The following is a 17,669-nucleotide window of genomic DNA, read 5'->3' as shown; positions in this document are numbered from 1 at the left end:
CTCATGGATTGAGGAGAAAAAATAGCAATGGTTAATCAGTTATGTACAAAATGAGAAGTAATAAAGAAATACTAGATGACATGACACATAAGTAATAAGTTTGAATCAATTGTAAATTACTGTACATGAGATCCTACTGGTAAGTAATACATTTTGAAGTTTACCCATTTTTGACACATGGTTGGAAGACATTCCCTTTTTGACTGCAGCTGTGTGTCATTAGCCTTGGGTCCACTAAAAAACACATTTGGGTTTTTAAAACATAAATCCTTAAACCTGCTCTGAGAGGCATCATCAATATACTGTAGATTGTAGTTTACAGTCACTTCTTCTACGGCCGACGAACAGGAATCCTCGGCCGAATCCCAGGGATCACCAGCGCCCCCTAACATAAGGCCGGAGAACTGCGTGCCTCACTTGGTGCCTTGTCCCAGCGGTTTCAGGACCGCTCAACTCATGAAAGACGTTACTCACAGTTGTTGACAAAAAAACACTGTATATTATATGCATTAGCTAGATTATGGGAATTTATGGGAAAGGTCCACTTCTTGCTATTTTTGAACTTAATATTTTATTTAACGTTCATTCTGATGTGCGCCGCCTCCATCCAGAGGGGGGCGGTAAAGCGCTATAAAGTTGTTTGCAAAGAAGAAGAAGAAGAAGAACAAGAAAACAGAAGAAGAAGAAGAACGACATAATGGTGACGTCATGACGCAGTTCCTATAGTAACCTGATTTCAAAGCCACTCGGTGTGGTTATATAAACGACGTCAGGTTTAAAATTTTGTGGAGAACAACGCCAAAATTAGATTTCACAGCAGCTTGAGAGACAGAGGAGACATTAAATCTGTTAAAATGAGCAACACGGCCGTAGAGAAGACTCAGGACACGCTGGGCAAGATCATTAAGAAGCCGCTCCTGACTCAGAAATTGTTGGGCAGACCACCGTTTCGGTTCCTCCATGACATTTTCACCGAGGTGAGACCAGTGTGGTGACGCTAACATGCGTGGTGCTTGTTACGTTAGTATGGTGGTGGCTGAAGAGGCGGTTTTTCTAATTATGTCGCTTTTAAAAGCATAGACGAGCTACCAGCGTTAGCGTGAGCTAAGCTAACCAGTGAACTACATTGTCCAGCGTTCACGTCCCACCGGTCAGTGCTGATCACAGATGTTCAAGTGCTGAAATGCTGTCAGTCACCGAACAAAGATGCTGATGTTCTGTAGCAACTCAGCTTTAGGCTAGCATTAGTTAGCTTAGCCAGTTAGCCACATAGCGTCTCGTTGTTGCCAGGCACCACCTGAGCCAAAGCACAGACCAACAAACCAGTCGGCACTGCCTGTGACAGTAACGACACCGGTAACTACAGTCATCCTGTTACAGTAACGACACCGGTAACTACAGTCATCCTGTTACAGTAACGACACCGGTAACTACAGTCATTGTTACAGTAACGACACCGGTAACTACAGTCATTGTTACAGTAACGACACCGGTAACTACAGTCATTGTTACAGTAACGACACCGGTAACTAAAGTCATCCTGTTACAGTAACGACACCGGTAACTACAGTCATTGTTACAGTAACGACACTGGTAACTACAGTCATTGTTACAGTAACGACACCGGTAACTACAGTCATTGTTACAGTAACGACACCGGTAACTACAGTCATTCTGTGACAGTAACGACACCGGTAACTAAAGTCATTGTTACAGTAACGACACCGGTAACTACAGTCATTGTTACAGTAACGACACCGGTAACTAAAGTCATCCTGTTACAGTAACGACACCGGTAACTACAGTCATTCTGTGACAGTAACGACACCGGTAACTAAAGTCATCCTGTTACAGTAACGACACCGGTAACTAAAGTCATCCTGTTACAGTAACGACACCGGTAACTACAGTCATTGTTACAGTAACGACACCGGTAACTACAGTCATTCTGTTACAGTAACGACACCGGTAACTACAGTCATTCTGTGACAGTAACGACACCGGTAACTAAAGTCATCCTGTTACAGTAACGACACCGGTAACTAAAGTCATTCTGTTACAGTAACGACACCGGTAACTAAAGTCATCCTGTGACAGTAACGACACCGGTAACTACAGTCATTCTGTTACAGTAACGACACCGGTAACTACAGTCATCCTGTTACAGTAACGACACCGGTAACTAAAGTCATTCTGTTACAGTAACGACACCGGTAACTAAAGTCATTCTGTTACAGTAACGACACCGGTAACTACAGTCATTCTGTTACAGTAACGACACCGGTAACTACAGTCATCCTGTTACAGTAACGACACCGGTAACTACAGTCATTCTGTTACATTAACGACACCGGTAACTACAGTCATTCTGTTACAGTAACGACACCGGTAACTACAGTCATCCTGTTACAGTAACGACACCGGTAACTAAAGTCATCCTGTTACAGTAACGACACCGGTAACTAAAGTCATTCTGTTACAGTAACGACACCGGTAACTAAAGTCATTCTGTTACAGTAACGACACCGGTAACTAAAGTCATTCTATGACAGTAACGACACCGGTAACTAAAGTCATCCTGTTACAGTAACGACGCCGGTAACTAAAGTCATTCTGTTACAGTAACGACGCCGGTAACTAAAGTCATTCTATGACAGTAACGACACCGGTAACTAAAGTCATTCTGTTACAGTAACGACACCGGTAACTAAAGTTTAACTAAAAATCACATGGATATTTCAAACAGGGATGCATGGGGGACTCCTTTCCCCTGATAAATGAGTTGTGTTTGACTACAGAGATGGGCTACAGAACAATCTTCATTTCAAAGCTTATGCTTTTGGTAAAAACATGTTGATATTGTAAAATGTCTCTTGCCATCTTCAGGTCATACGAACAACGGGCTTTATGAAAGGTCTGTACAGCGAAAGTGAATTAAAGGCCGATAATGTCAAGGTAAGTTGACCACCCTCTGTCTAACTGCAGAACATTTTTGTCTTTGTGAGTACAGGTAGTCCTCAACATAGGAACACAGTTGGTTCCAACAGGTTGTTCATAAGTTTATTAAATTCCAATCTCTAATCGCCATTTGAGGTCTTATAAATGCCAGTTCTACTCTAAATACGAACTGTACAGTACTGTAGCGTGTAGCATATAGCTAACCGTTAGAGAAGAGGAAGAGGAGGGACTTGTTATCAGACAAGTCTGATAACAAGTCTGCCACTATCTTCAGTAGCCTTTGCTTTATCATCCATGATAAATAGTAAAAATGGTACAAAGCGTGAAGCACTGAATGCTGACAGAAACAACAAATAACAATAAGAGGGGGAGACTAGGGTTGGACATGCGTGAACGCAGCACTGCTGCTCGGCAGGGGTTGTGGCCGAAAGGGGAACTGCAGGACAATAGCCGTATATGTCGGCTGGTGTTTGTTTGTCCATCCATTCATTCATCCATCCATTGTCTTTCACCGCTTTATCGGCCGTCGCGGGGACTGACTGAGCTGACTGAGACCATAAGGCAGGGGAAACTCTAGGCGCGACACCAGCGCACTGCGGAATCACACAGAGATACAGACTAACATGTACACACATACTTGATCACACCTACCATCGATTTGGAATGCTCAATACCTGAAGTGCATGTTTTTGGAGGTGGGAGGAAGCCTGAGAACCTGGAGAAAACCCACGCAGACACGGGGAGAACATGCAGACTCCTCACAGAGCGTGAAATGAACCAAGATCTGCCTTGCTGTGCGGCAACAGCGCTACCCACTGCGCCACCGTGCAGCAGGGCGTTTCCAAATATTCGTAAGTCCAATGTTCGTAAGTTGAGGACTACCTGCACTCTTGGGCCACCTGCACCATAAGGCTCATCTTGCTACCCCCTCACACTTATTTGGCCTGGTTAAATGTTGGATATGAATGTTATGGAACAGTCAGTGGTTGTGTCAGGGTAACCCTACATGTCACCTTGATGACACAGTGAGAGAGACGACCTGGCAAGACATAATTAAGAGGGCCAGCCAAGTGTCAAAACTTGAACCTGCTGTTTCAGAGCTGACCCCAGTTCAGCAGTCTGTTGGAAAATGTTAGGCTTTGAAAATAATTTTGACAACAGCGGGAACGTTGTCTGTTATTTGAATATTACTTGTGTTTCATTCATTGTTGTATTACGAATTTATCAATATTAGTTACTTGTCAATATTAGTTATTTAATGACTTGCATTAAATTTTATTGCTATAGTCAGTTTAGGCTGACACCTGCATGAACCTTGGAGAGGAGTATATCTGAATGTGTCTGGGTGTGAGGACCCTTACAACACTCCTTCAGCTTTAATTTATTCTTCAACTTCTGTCATCATTCGTTCTTTCCTTGTCCACCCGCGTCGCGCCCGGAGTGTCCCCCACCTCTCGCCTGTAAGTCCGCTGGGATAGGTTCCAGCAACCTCTGTGACCCGCATGAGCGGAAGAAGTGGATATGAAAATGAATGAATAAGTGAATGAACTTCTGTCGTCGTCCTTTTGTAGAGGAGCCAACTAGATCATTAGAAATTAAAATGAATCAAGGATTACAGAAGGACACAAAGTGGGTTTGTTACATCCTGTTTCAAAGCGGTGATGTATGTTTTTGTCAGTGTTTGTGTGTTCCTCCGTTCGTTATTTTGTCCACCAAATATCTTCGCAACCGTTGCAGTTCCAAAGATTAAACAAAAAGCAAATTACTCGGGTGGCAAAGGGGTTGAAAATGAGATGATGACCCTGACCTTGAGTAAACTAGATGAAGGTCAAATTTCAAAACTTTTGTACACTCAGGATAAATAAGAAAGATGAGGGAGAAGGCCAGTATGAGTAAGACCATAGATCAAAGCTAGTGATTTGATCTATGAAAGGTCAGAGTAAACTTTTGAATTCAGGGTTGTCGCGGGATGATGCTGTCTGTGACTGGATTGGTTATAGTTTGTTCTGATAAAGACAGACAATGTGCGTCAGCCTGAAACAAGTTGGACTGTTTTCTTCCTAGTAGCTATCAGGTCATTGTTGGTACACCACCTGCCTCACAGGTCTAATGATAATGCAATAAGTGAGATGCTCACATTCCACTTTTGCTTTTAAGACATCTTTTTTATTTTAATTCACTAAAACAATTCCATAAAAACAATCAATGAGTCACGAATACAGAGTCCATGTCAAGTTTATAGTCTTTTGCTGAATGAGATTAAAGTCTTTATGTCTGTAAAAAATTGGATTGCAGTTCAAACACAAGCTGAAATCCTCATATCTAAAAGCTATCGCATATGATGAGTAACTTATGATGAATTCAACAAGGATATATATGTCTCAAGGGTTTAATTATTTTGAAATGACATGGATGATGACTTTCTCTAGAGTATGTTGCTTTCACAGTCACACACTGTCTGATCTCTCATGTGTGTTCTCTTCAGGATAAGGAATCTAAGATGAACTTCCTCCAGAAGGCATTAGATGTTGTGATTCTAGTGAGTGGTGAGCCCCTGGCAGCCAAGCCAGGACACATAGTTGCCGGCCATGAGCCCGAGAAAACCAATGAGCTGCTGCAGGCCATAGCCAAGTGCTGCCTCAATAAGGTTTGTGCTGTATGTGCTCAACACATAAAACCGCTTAGGAAATTTGAACTTCCAGAACTCCAAAATACAGTTTTTTATTGATTTTCTTTCTACACCAGATAAAAAAATAGTTATGACACGACTGAAAGGAAAATAACCTATATGTACTTCTTTCCTGTCTTGATACCTCAGGGAGAACTTTGAAATATCTTAATTGAACCCTGGAGATGTAGTTTCAACAAGTGTGCTTATGCCTGTGGGATAGTTGTTTGTGTTTTATAGCATGATATAGGCAACATGTCTAGTCAATGCTCACTCGTCAAATTCTATTAGATCCACCAGAATATCCACCGTATGAGATCACGCCATACCATTTTGGATCATACCACTTTCCAATATGTTGAAGAAAATAAAATCTGATTTGCAGATGTCCAGCGATGATGCTGTCAAACGGGTGCTTTCAGGAGAAAAGGTAGATTCAAAGACCAAACCCAGCACCTCCAGGCTCCAGGACAAAGAAAATAGAGAGGGGGGTGAACGTCGTCTGGATAGAGAGGTTGGGTTCTACAGCACTTCAGAATTGTGGATTCTGTTACTCACATCTTTGACATTATCAGTTATTTTAGTCAACTTCAAATTTTATTTGAAAAAAATCTATGATATCAACAAATGATAGGCTTCAGAATATATATCCATCAGTAGTGTTGAAGCTTAGCCTTACACTGTTTTGAACTACCCCAGGAGAAGAAAAATGTTAAAGAGCACAGTGCGACCAGAGCCCAGAAGACCCCAGACCAGCCAAAAGAACAAGAGAGCCGTCGCAGACATGGTGAGAAACAGGAGCACCGTGACAAGGACCGCACTGCCAAGCACCACCGCAGTGAACAGGACCGCCACACAAACGATCACGATAATGACAGGAAACCTGCTCAGGACCACCAAGGCAAAGATTATGAGAGAAAAAGGAGACAAGACCGGGATCACCATGCCAAAGACCACGACAGAGATGAGAGACGAGACCGTGATCATCACTCCAAAGACCGTGACAGAGATGTAAGACGAGATAAAGACAGAGACAGGCATAAAGAAGGACGTGCTAGAGAGCGAGACAAGGACGACAGAGATAGGGACAGGGAAAAGGAAAAAGAGAAGAAAAGGGACAGAGAAAGGACGAGAGAGAGGGATCCTGACAGAGAAAGAGACAAGGAGAAACGAAGGGACAGAGATAAAGAACAAGACAAACAGACAGAGAGATACAAAGAGGGGGCTGAGAACAGCGAGAATGGCATTATAAAGGTACATCACTTTATCACACACAAATGATAATGTTAGGAACAAATGTTATTATTCTCATTCTGTATGTTTGGTTATATCCAGGCCAGAGTATCAGAAGAACCACAGCAAACAACCGGCCCTGAGGAGCTGAGCAAAAGTCCACCAGCAGTAAGTTGTGTCTGTTGGCAGAACAGCTGCACATAAGATGTTGCCTCATTGAGACCTTATCATCTTCTCGTTTGTGCTTATACAGTAGTTTGCCAGAGATTCTTGAGTCAAGCCAGCCGATTCTAGAATCATAGACCTGCTGTGTTATATATAATAAATTAAGGTATACATTTTATATACATCTCATAAACGTTTAAACACATGTCTTTGTGTTGTGCCTCTTATTCTTGCAAGGAACCTAAACCAGAAGAACAGGTATTTGACCCTCTAAAACTTAAGATAATTGCACCAGTACTAACACATTAATTTTAGAATGTAGTGCTATTGCAGTTGTACTTTCTTTTTTCTTTTGCGTGAAGCAATCAGGTAAATATCTGACCATCATAATTAGATGCTATACGTGAGAAGGCTTAAGGTAGCTTTTCTTTTTTTTGTCTTCCCTCCTTCAAAAGTCTGATGGTCCAGCGAGAATACCTCGACCTTCATCTGCCAAAGGACAGAGACGGAGACCCAACATTGGTAATCAAGGTAACCATTACTTCATCCAACACATTTTTTTAATCACCTACATACAGATTTCTTAAATAGCTACACTCTAATTATTGATTTCTAGTACATCCAGATATATTTTACATTTTACATTCTATTTACTCATAAACACACTGAAAAGTTTTCTTCACTGCTGGCAGAATCAATCGGATGCTTTCAAAAATGATATACAGTAATGTTATTAGAAAGGAAACCGATAATGCCTTGTCTTTTTCTGCTCCCAACAGCTGGGTCTGACAGCGAGGGAGGTAAATGTTTTCATTTGCATGCAAAACAAATGTATACCCTATAGACACACACACACGCACACACACGAACACACAATTATCACTCTTTTGGAAATGGGATCAACACGACAGGAGAGCTAGATCTCTTGATCCAAAATAAATAAATCTAAAATTAAAAGAATAATAATTGAGAAAGATAGAGGATTTTTTTTTTTTTTTAAATCTAGATCGCCTCTTGTTTGATGTCAGAAATGCGGGTTTTTTTGTTAAGGTACCAGGCAGAATAACAAGATTTTGTCAGTTCAACACTCAAAAATGTTATAATAAATATGTTATAATAAATTGTATCATGCAAACATTATAACAGTTATATTTATGCAATTTTAAATAAAAATAATCACAGGAAAATTGTCATTGAATACATGTCTCTGCTAAAATGTGTTGGGTCACCAGATTCATTCACCAGCAGAATGATTGCAATCACTAAGTAACTTAGTCCTTATCAGCATCTGAGCAAATCAGATGAAAGTGTGAAGTCTAACAGTTACACTATCTATTGGATAGTAATCCTTTAGTCTTGTAAAATACTGGTAGTCCTCAAGTTATGAACATAATTAGTTTCGAGAGGTTGTTCGTAAGTTGAATTGTCCATAAGTCGTTACAGTATTTGTTAAATTCCAATCTATAATCGTTACTTGAAGGTCATTTAAATGCCATTATTACTCTAAATGCAGAAGTAGTTCTCTAAGACTTACTACAAACGATAATAGGCCATTAAAACAGCACATAATAAAATAAAATAAAATACCTTAGTACCATAATGTAAAATTTACATCTCTACCTCTCCTGAATTAATTTTATCCTTTGGGGTGTAGAGGCTAAACCAAGATTTGAGCCACTGAGGAATTCCACCACACTTACTTAAATAAGGCTTGGATGTGCTTCCTGTCAGGCTGTCCCTCAGAGGGACAACCTGACAACATAAAAACAAGTGCATTTCTTCTCGAGTTAAGTCGTTCTCAATTATACATCGGTTTAAAAAAACATGAAAAAATAATAATCAAGTTTGCGTCATTTCACCCAATTTATCATCTGTTATTTACAATTCATTTTTATCCTGTTATAGATGGAGATGTCCAGTTAGACCAGAAACCTGAGTCCCATGAAAATGGAATTGCTTCAGTCTCAGATGTGGCCCCCAGGTTAGTAAAATCAACACTAAACCACTTGTTTTATGGACTCTGTTGTCACACTGCAGGCTTCTAATCCGACAATACTTCTTGGAACACCTACTGTTTTTTCACATTAGAGAAGAAATATTAGCAATACTAGCAGCACCTATAATAGCTGTACTTTTTTTTAGCAGTTCATTCATTCGTTTATCTTCAGTACCCGCTTCATCCGCTGTTGCCGGTCGAGGCGTTGCTGGAGCCTATCCCAGCAGACTCGGGGCATAAGACAGGGTACACTCTTGGCGCGATGCCAGTGCAATCCGGAGCCACACATATACACAGACAAAAATGTTATTCATGTTGTGAATTTCTTGTCTTGAAACCTGCATGACTGTGTTGCATTTTGATTTTATAATGACAAGTTTAACAGCTGGTTTCATGAATATCTTTCGACCGTTTAACATCAACAGGAAAATACCGAGGCCCAGCAGTGCTCGACCAGCACCTCCTCCAGTCAGGAGACAAGAAAGCTACACTGACTTGGCCCAGTCAGAGAGGTGACTTCATTATATACTAATATCATGGCACCAATTTGACAATCGTGTCTTTATGGTTACAATTACTTGGGATTACAATCATATGGCTCACATGTCAGTTTAAACTAGAGACCATTTAATTTACAAGTTAGTCATGCAGTGGTAGTGATCCATATTGAGGCCAAAGACCCTACGGAATGGCAGTTATATCAACCCAAACCATTATGAATGATGATCATCGGATTTTGTCAACCATTCTGGCAATACAAGTGAGCAAGATCAGTACCCGTATCATCCATCCAGATAATACTGAATTTGTAAAAGGGAGATATTCTGGAGACAACATCTATAGGCTACTCCATTAAATACTCCTGAGACCAGAGGAAAAAAGAAAAAAATGCAATCATTATTTACATTTAAGGCATTTGATCATTTGTCTTGGCACTTTAATTGTTTTAATTCAACCACTAAATCTTAAATTTGAGTACACTACACTGTACTCAGATACACAAGCATCTGCTAAAGTGAATTAATGCAGATCAAGAGAGTTGAAGTTGTATTGTGGGTGCAGATAATGTTAAAATTCTGCGTATCTTTTTTAAAAATTATCCCTGAGCACTTTTGTCCGGTTTTCATTATTTACTTTCTTAATTGACCATTTTATTGAATTTTTAATTACGGCAAATCATGTGTTTTGACAGAAAATAGACTATGTACAAAAAGAAAGAGTCCTCCGCTGCTTGATTTTTCAGGATGTCCAGTGCTAAGCCCTTAGCACCCGTTATCATGGATGGGAAGAGGCTTTCTGAGGATGAAGATGGTCAGTTTGTTATTGATGTGGTCCCTCCACCCCCTGATGCTCTTGTGATGCAGGTCGTAAGTAATTTGATCCTTGAATTCTTCAAATGTTATTGGTAAACATAAACCTGGGAACATTATCCACATTTTTCTCGTTTACAGGAGCCTGCACAAAACCTTGACAGTGAAGACAAGCATGGTGCGTAGTCTTTTTAGTTAACTGTACAGGACTTATAATGCTGCCATTTGTTCAAGATTTTGTTTTAATAAAATTTTCTTCTCATTGTTTCTGTTATTCAAGGTGGCCTGGTGAAAAAGATACTTGAGACCAAAAGGGACTACGAGTCCTCCCCCAGAACTAAACCCGTAAGTACAGTTGTAGTAACAACGGTAGTCTCCACTAGAGGGCAGTATAATCCACGTTCTCTCCATCTCATTTTTATGAGTCACATTAAACCACACCATCAGGTTCTATCAGACATGTATTGTTGAAATACCCCCCCCCCCCATGGTTCCCCTGTGTTTTAAACCCAGTGAAATGCCCAGTTCAACACTGGTTATTATCAAAGCAAGGATGTAAACAAATGGAGTGGAGAGGTGTAATTGCACTGCCATGTAACCACAAAGTGTTCCCCTTCAGTGAACCCAAAGGGCTAATAACCAGACAAACAAGAACGGCCTCTAACAGACCACACATAACTTATTACACACATCAAGATGTCTGGAGCAAAATGAGCAGGTATGCTTATATATTTTATTACAGACGCCTGTTCTGTGTACAGTTTGAGGGTATCTGCAATCTTGGGAAAGAGCTTTTTTAGCGGTTTTGTTCTGACTGTCTTCATTTCTTAATGCGGATATCCATCCAGAAAAGAAACTAGTTTGTAGTCACTGATGTTGTTAGTCCCGCCAAACTTTGTCCCTATAGGCTAATTGAAATTCCATTCGTAAATTGGTCAGGCTTTCCTGAGAGGTTCCTTCTTTCTTTTTATCTCCTGTGATCCGGGCTTCATACATTATGTGTATTAAACAGTTAGTTTACATGGTTGCTCACACATTCCTTAGTGTCAGCTTATTTGTCAGAGAGCTGTGTCTCATCATTATTTGGAGAGTGCATCAGTGTGAAGCTTGTAGTTTAGGTCTGTGCTTCATGGCGAAAGGCCTGCGTACACTGTCTGTTTTGGGTGGTCCTCTTCACTGAAGCATACACTGCCAGCATCCCTCCTCAGCTGACCACCCTCACTCTGATTGATGTGCTGTTTTCCACTGTCACTCACGCAGAAAGTCCCCCCTGATCCATCCCCTCCTGACTGTGGCCTCAGACCTCCTCCCTTGTAACTCGTACTTAAACTGAGATAGCTTTATGAGACAAATAGTCCAGGACAACAGAGGCCTGTGTAATGTGAACACAGCCATGCAGAATTGATCTTAACTTTATTAATGCAGCCTCCTCAGTTTACAATCCTGCATTTCAGAGTGTCCTGGTCTGCACTGGCAGCTTGAAGCAGGTATGTCTGCACATAGAAATTGTTTGGTCCACCCCTCTATTATTGACCTTGCCTCGTCAGCTGTATAAAGAACTATAATGACTTCCTTCCAGACATGAAAGGGTGGAGAGGTCAGCTTAATGGAGTCAATTTCCCCCCCCCCTGTAATCATGGTAAAACACAGGGTTAAAATGTAAATATTGAGCTTCCTCATTCTATTATGACGGGTCTGAAATTCCAGCTGCTATTTCTTAAACATGAAAGTTTATCAAAATAGTAAATGGTCTGCAAACCATCGTGATTCAAGTTCCAACGATCGCTTCAGAAACGTTGACATTTATGTTCTTTGTCATTTGTAAATTAATTTATTATTGATGCTAGTGCTGAGGTGTTACGTGGCTTCACTGGTATGAACAAAGGGAATTCTGAAACAGTCAGAAGATTGTATTTTGCCGTGTCCCACCCCAGTGTGTGTGTGTGTGTGTGTGTGTGTGTGTGTGTGTGTGTGGCCGACGAATTTGCTGTATATTTATGGGGATGACCTTCCTGGTGACCCCTCGGCAGTATTGTATATTATTCCAACATACTTCTCTTTTTATTTAGACAGAATCCGCCCCTTGCAGCAGCTGCGTTTTCATAAGAATTTTTGTGTACTTTTATTTTTCCCTCCGTTTTCTTTACCCCCATCAAATTAGCCTTGATGAAGGTTTGCAATGTATAAATAAACCCCGTGGCATACAAATGGATGGCTGTTGAGTGAGAGTCACAGAATAGAATGCTCTCTGCAGAATTGTCAAGAAAATAAATACTCCTCTGTGTTTTTATAAACACACAGATTTTTGGTGGAAATGTCAGGAAAATACCCTGTAGTGTTTGTTACATTAGTGGGATCACTTTGGTAGAGGACATGTTGGAATTTGGTCAGATTGGTAAGAACTTGTGCCACCCGAACTCTGTTATTGGACCTGAACTTCAATGCTGAGTTTTGTACCTTCAAAACGCAGCTATCTCCATGTGAACATTTGAACGACTAAAGAATCTTTTTCTGATGCTGCGGTGCTGCCTGTGGTGTCTCGGCAGCTCCCTTTGGGTTGACCCTGTAGCCCAGAGTCGTGTTTCCCCAGTGACCTTACAACATCATCCTGTTACCTCATTGGCCTTAAGATTTTCTCTTCACCTCACTGACTGCCAACTATTTTTATGATCTTGCTGGATTTGTGAATGGCATTCTGTGAAAAAAAAAATAATCCTATGCCCCTTAAGCAGTTAAGACATGTGCGATCTCCCAGTTCATGTGGTCAACTCACCTTTTGTAACCAAAAAATGGGTTCTATGTCCACTGTAATAACTCAGATGAAAACTGTCATTCAACAGACCTTAGATTCCATCTGTTTGAGAGCAATGTTGTTGTTTTTTGACTAAATTCAAGCTGTTTAAATAACAGGAATAAATTAACTTTTTTTTTTAATGAGGAATCCGATCTTTCATCATTAACAAAAAAGCTACTGTCTGACTGCTTGTTCTCCAGCTGATCACTTTGGCCTATTTATCACCAGCCACAGTCTGAAATAATGGGAAGACCTGCCTCCCTTCCTCCTCTCTGATCCCTATCTCCTCTGAGGTCACCGCATCAAAATATTATTCTGTGACCCAGGTGAGAAAAAGGAAAATCTAGGAGCACACAGGTCTTGTAGATTGTGATTTATACCCATCTGGACAGAGAGCACAAGAACGAGGAGTCTTGTGTTCACGGTGCACAGTTTTCTCTTTTTCTTCTCATTTTCCAGCAGAAAAGGGGGAGATGATGGAGGTATCAACAGGATGGCAAATAGAATGAAACCATGGGTGCTGTCTGGGCCGTGTAGACTAAACCACCGCCAAGAAAGCCGAATGAGCCGTAGAGTGTTTGTCTAGCTGCAAGGTTCACAGCACCCAGTGGAAAACCACCCACCTTGTCTGGGGAACCGCTGAGCCAAGGCCTTTTAAACCCCACACTCATGAGCCGCCACAAACGGGCAACGATGAGTGGGGTTGTCAGAAATTTGCACTTATTTCCTGGGAAGAAATTCTGGTGAATGATGATGCTTGATGGTGATTACTGGACTGTTTGCCTCATCAAACTGTCTCTTCAAACACAACAAATGCTGTAACTATGCTTTGTGTGTGTGTGTGTGTGTGTGTGTGTGTGTGTGTGTGTGTGTGTGTGTGTGTGTGTGTGTGTGTGTGCGTGCGTGCGTGCCTCCCTGATCAGCCTCCATGACAGAATGTGTGTTTGTGAAGACGGGGCTTCTGTTTAGCTTACACACCGTCACAAATATGATCGCTGCTGTCTCGAGAAAGCATGCGCTCCCGTCTGTGGAGCCAAGGTGCAGAAATTGGGCCAAGATTTGAACTTAAAAGGAGGCATAAGTGTAGGAGTTGTTACTCAATACTGTAGTAAAATATCCTCACTGCCACAGCCTGTTACTAAAATAAACAAGACTCTAAGACCAGGAGTGCGGGTGGGGACTATGTGTGTCCACTTTCAGCTTCAGCTGAACCTTTGCTTGGTGTGTGTGTGTGTGTGGTTTCAATACTTAGTGCTTTCGCATCACACTCACTCCTCGCGAAACCCAGCTGAGCAAACAGCCTTGGGTTTGCTCTCTGCCAAAGGAGGTCCGTCCCTGATAGCTTCCCCTCCTTTTTACCATTGAGGGAATGAGTGTAATTGGGGTATGGCAAACCCCCTCCCCCAACCACTCACACCATACACTGGAGGCCTTCAGCCACCAGTCCCCCAATATTGGCTGGTGCAATTCAGCCGCATGTTTGATCTTTATATATACAGCTAAGTTGGTAGAATTCCTGCCTAACATTTTTATCCTTGAAATCTGAAACCACTAAATGCAGCCTTGGTCTGGTTCTTGGCATTTCAGGCTTAACTGGCAAAGGTAGAATTCCTAAAGGAGGTTTATTATGTTTTGGTCTAAGGTCACAAGTGATTTTTGCGTGTGCTCAGACTGATGTTTGATAGTGTTTAGTTTATAATTGACATCTAAACGCACTTTAATGTCTTTCTACACCAATCAAGACTTTTATCCGGAGTAAACATTTGATGTAACACCAACACCCTTATTTAATGCTCAGGCTATGTGTAACAGCATCGCCAAATGTTAAACATACCTAACATTAACCATAATAAGTATTTGTAAATAGAAATCTAGACTGTTTTAACTTTCCAACAGACTCTAATCTCACTCACTGCATTGATCACCTTCGCCTCCAGAACGTGGTGTCTGAAGAAGCACGGCAGAAACAGCGGGACATGGTGGCCCAAGAGCTGGAACGCCTCGACTCGTCCATCCAGATGGTGTGCAGCAGCACCCTGCCTTTGGGTACCTGCATGAACTACGTTCAGGAGGACATGGACGCCATGCACGCCGAGCGTCAAAACTGGCGGCAGAAGAACCAGGAGTACGCTCAAGCCTTGCTGCAGGAGAAGAGGTGGGGTTGGCAAAAACACTTTATCCTACATAGATCCTGTGTTGAATGGATTTCATCACTGGCACTAGTTGATGTGTCTCCACCTGTTGGATATTATTAATGAATCAATCATACCTTCTTCCTTGTTTGTGTGCAGAGAGACGGACAGAGTTTTGTACCCTCTTTTGGTTGAACTTTCTGAGCTGGAGCTGCTTATTAAGAAAGAGCAAGAGAAAATATTTACCTCCAAGGCCAACATATTGAAGAATCGGGACAAGATTCAGAAGATGACAGGAAAGAGCTTCTCTCCAGAGTCGTGAAGTGTGAAACAAGGTCCAGATCTCCACTGCACTGAAGTTCAAGGAATGAAATGTTTCTTTTCTTAGAATAAGTCGTACCATCTCATATTATCCTGAAGGAAATTGATCTTACAAACACTGCACTTTAGAGATTTTGTCAGTTTCAAAGTGAGAGCAAACTGGTCAACCACACATAGTATCCCACTTTATATGAAACTGCAGCTCCCTTGTGTAAATCATGCTACAAAGGAAATTTGACATTTCAACTACTTGCACAAGTGCAGTTTCTACCTCTGTTGCTTCCCATGCGTATTTCTCTCCCCGTGGATAAACATCAGACTACTAATGAAATTGTTGACTAATTTGAAATAATGTATGTAATTCATAATTTGGAATAATATTTTATAATGGCTTGTTGTATACAAACTATATTTTTCCAGATGTGATATGATGAACTCACACGTTACTCTCTTTTCTGTACACAAGCATCATGGGTACCAATAGGATTGGTGGCAAAATATTTGTCCTAAGAACATTTATTGTGTACACCACTATCATCTAGGCTGTTTAATGGACAATTAAAAAATCATGTTCTGTCATTCTATCAATCTATTCTATTCTATCAAACCAGGCTGCTGCAAAATACACTTAATAATTTTCTTCAAAGGTTCACATTACATCGATTTAATGGGAAATTATGACTTAAATGCTTTTTGTTTTATAATGAGGACACAGCAGACAAATCATGTTGTTTCTACCCCGTTTTTATATCAGTATTATTCTAAGTCAGTCAAATATACATTAACAGCAAAAAGTCAGATTTAAGAATACACACAAGCAAAACTGGATAAAATGAGGACCAGTATGTTCACATTTGTTCTGTAAACTATTTGTATTGCGTCCTGTTTCTTTTTAAACTGTATATCACGTATACAGTGTGTGGATATTGTATCATAGTTAAGATTATATATATATATATACTTTTGTAGTGAAGTGAAATAAATGGTTACATTTCAATGCGTATGTCTCCTGTTTTGAGGTGAGTAGAGAGTGTCTTATTCAAAGCAGCTCAGGGACCGGCTGCCAGCAGGTTAGACTGGCAGGATTAATAGAACCTTAATGAGAGAGATTGAAGTTTCATTATTAACAAATGAATGGGTTTGTAATTGTCAAGTGAAGTCCTAGTGGCATCTGGCACGCACCGCCAGTAAGACTTTCCTTTGACACCAGGTCAGTCATGAAGGAGTTAAAACCTCAAATAATCTTTTTAAGACCCTTTAATAACATTAGCAGCAACTTTCTTTGGCAAGCCACAACACAGCTGCAATACAGAGAGTATCAAGACTGGGCTCTTTAACAGCTATTAAGCAAGTTTTGGAACAATTATGCTGAAAGTCAGAAGCTGTAGGCCCTTTGCAGAAGGATCAGACACCTGCTTTCAGCAAAGACGGTGGCCTCCCTCTCTACCGGTGGATTAGAAAAACAGTCCAAGGAAAGGAGAGCTCAATTGTCCGTCTGCTTTTTCTTTTAACCCGTAAAAAGTGATTTAAGACATACCGCTTAACGATTAAAAATGCCTTTGTTGATTTAGCCAATAGGGGTTCAGAATAATTAGCTCTGCTCATGAGTCTTCACATTTGATGACTGATTTACTAACTGCTTCACGTACTTGTCCAAAACAAAAGAAACAATCCCTTTTTCAACTATAATCTTCAACAACGACTGTGACTTTGGATTCAGGATTCAGTCTGGAACTGTCAAATAATATAAACCTGACTTTATATTATTCATTGATTACTACAAAATGTTTGTTTTTGTTCCCCGACCATTGCAATCCCTGGGATGAGCTGCACATTATGAAGTGTAAATCTATTAGCTGCATTGAAGCTGCTTTAAAAAAAACAAAAAAAACAAAAAAATCCAAATGCATAAGATTTATTTTTAGAGCCTCACCAGAGCTGCAGAACTGAAAGTTCATCTGTCATGTGGTAACACAGAGCAAAGCCTGCATGCCTCTCTGGTGTATGTTACTCACCAAAAAATGTAGGCAGGCCCACCCACTGAAAGAACTGGGCCCCTGACACGGTTCAGTGGAGGGACCCTCCCCACGCA

At 40.9% G+C, this 17,669-nt stretch overlaps 1 protein-coding gene across 7 annotated transcripts; it reads left to right on the top strand.

Moving 5' to 3' along the window:
• Positions 1-715: 715 nt before the first annotated feature.
• traf3ip1 (TNF receptor-associated factor 3 interacting protein 1) lies at positions 716-16,574 on the top strand. 7 transcript variants are annotated; one of them, XM_068330117.1, is made up of 17 exons: positions 918-977; positions 2,887-2,955; positions 3,654-3,809; positions 5,444-5,605; positions 6,012-6,140; positions 6,326-6,880; positions 6,962-7,027; positions 7,262-7,282; positions 7,480-7,555; positions 7,804-7,824; positions 8,930-9,005; positions 9,446-9,532; positions 10,264-10,387; positions 10,472-10,508; positions 10,611-10,675; positions 15,062-15,279; positions 15,416-16,574. In XM_068330117.1, exons 4-17 carry the CDS (start codon positions 5,459-5,461, stop codon positions 15,576-15,578), a joined length of 1,785 nt encoding a protein of 594 aa, XP_068186218.1. In that variant the 5' UTR covers positions 918-977; positions 2,887-2,955; positions 3,654-3,809; positions 5,444-5,458; the 3' UTR covers positions 15,579-16,574. The 7 variants fall into 7 exon arrangements, 6 of the variants coding, with proteins under 6 accessions (XP_068186214.1, XP_068186213.1, XP_068186215.1 ...); XR_011037746.1 differs by lacking the exon at positions 3,654-3,809 and having other exon boundaries at positions 716-977; positions 15,021-15,279; positions 15,416-15,553; XM_068330113.1 differs by lacking the exon at positions 3,654-3,809 and having other exon boundaries at positions 716-977; positions 10,264-10,384.
• Positions 16,575-17,669: the final 1,095 nt, after the last annotated feature.

Source organism: Antennarius striatus, chromosome 12 (assembly GCF_040054535.1).
Source record: "Antennarius striatus isolate MH-2024 chromosome 12, ASM4005453v1, whole genome shotgun sequence".
Taxonomy (NCBI): domain Eukaryota; kingdom Metazoa; phylum Chordata; class Actinopteri; order Lophiiformes; family Antennariidae; genus Antennarius; species Antennarius striatus.
This window is presented reverse-complemented; position numbering and strand designations above follow the sequence as displayed.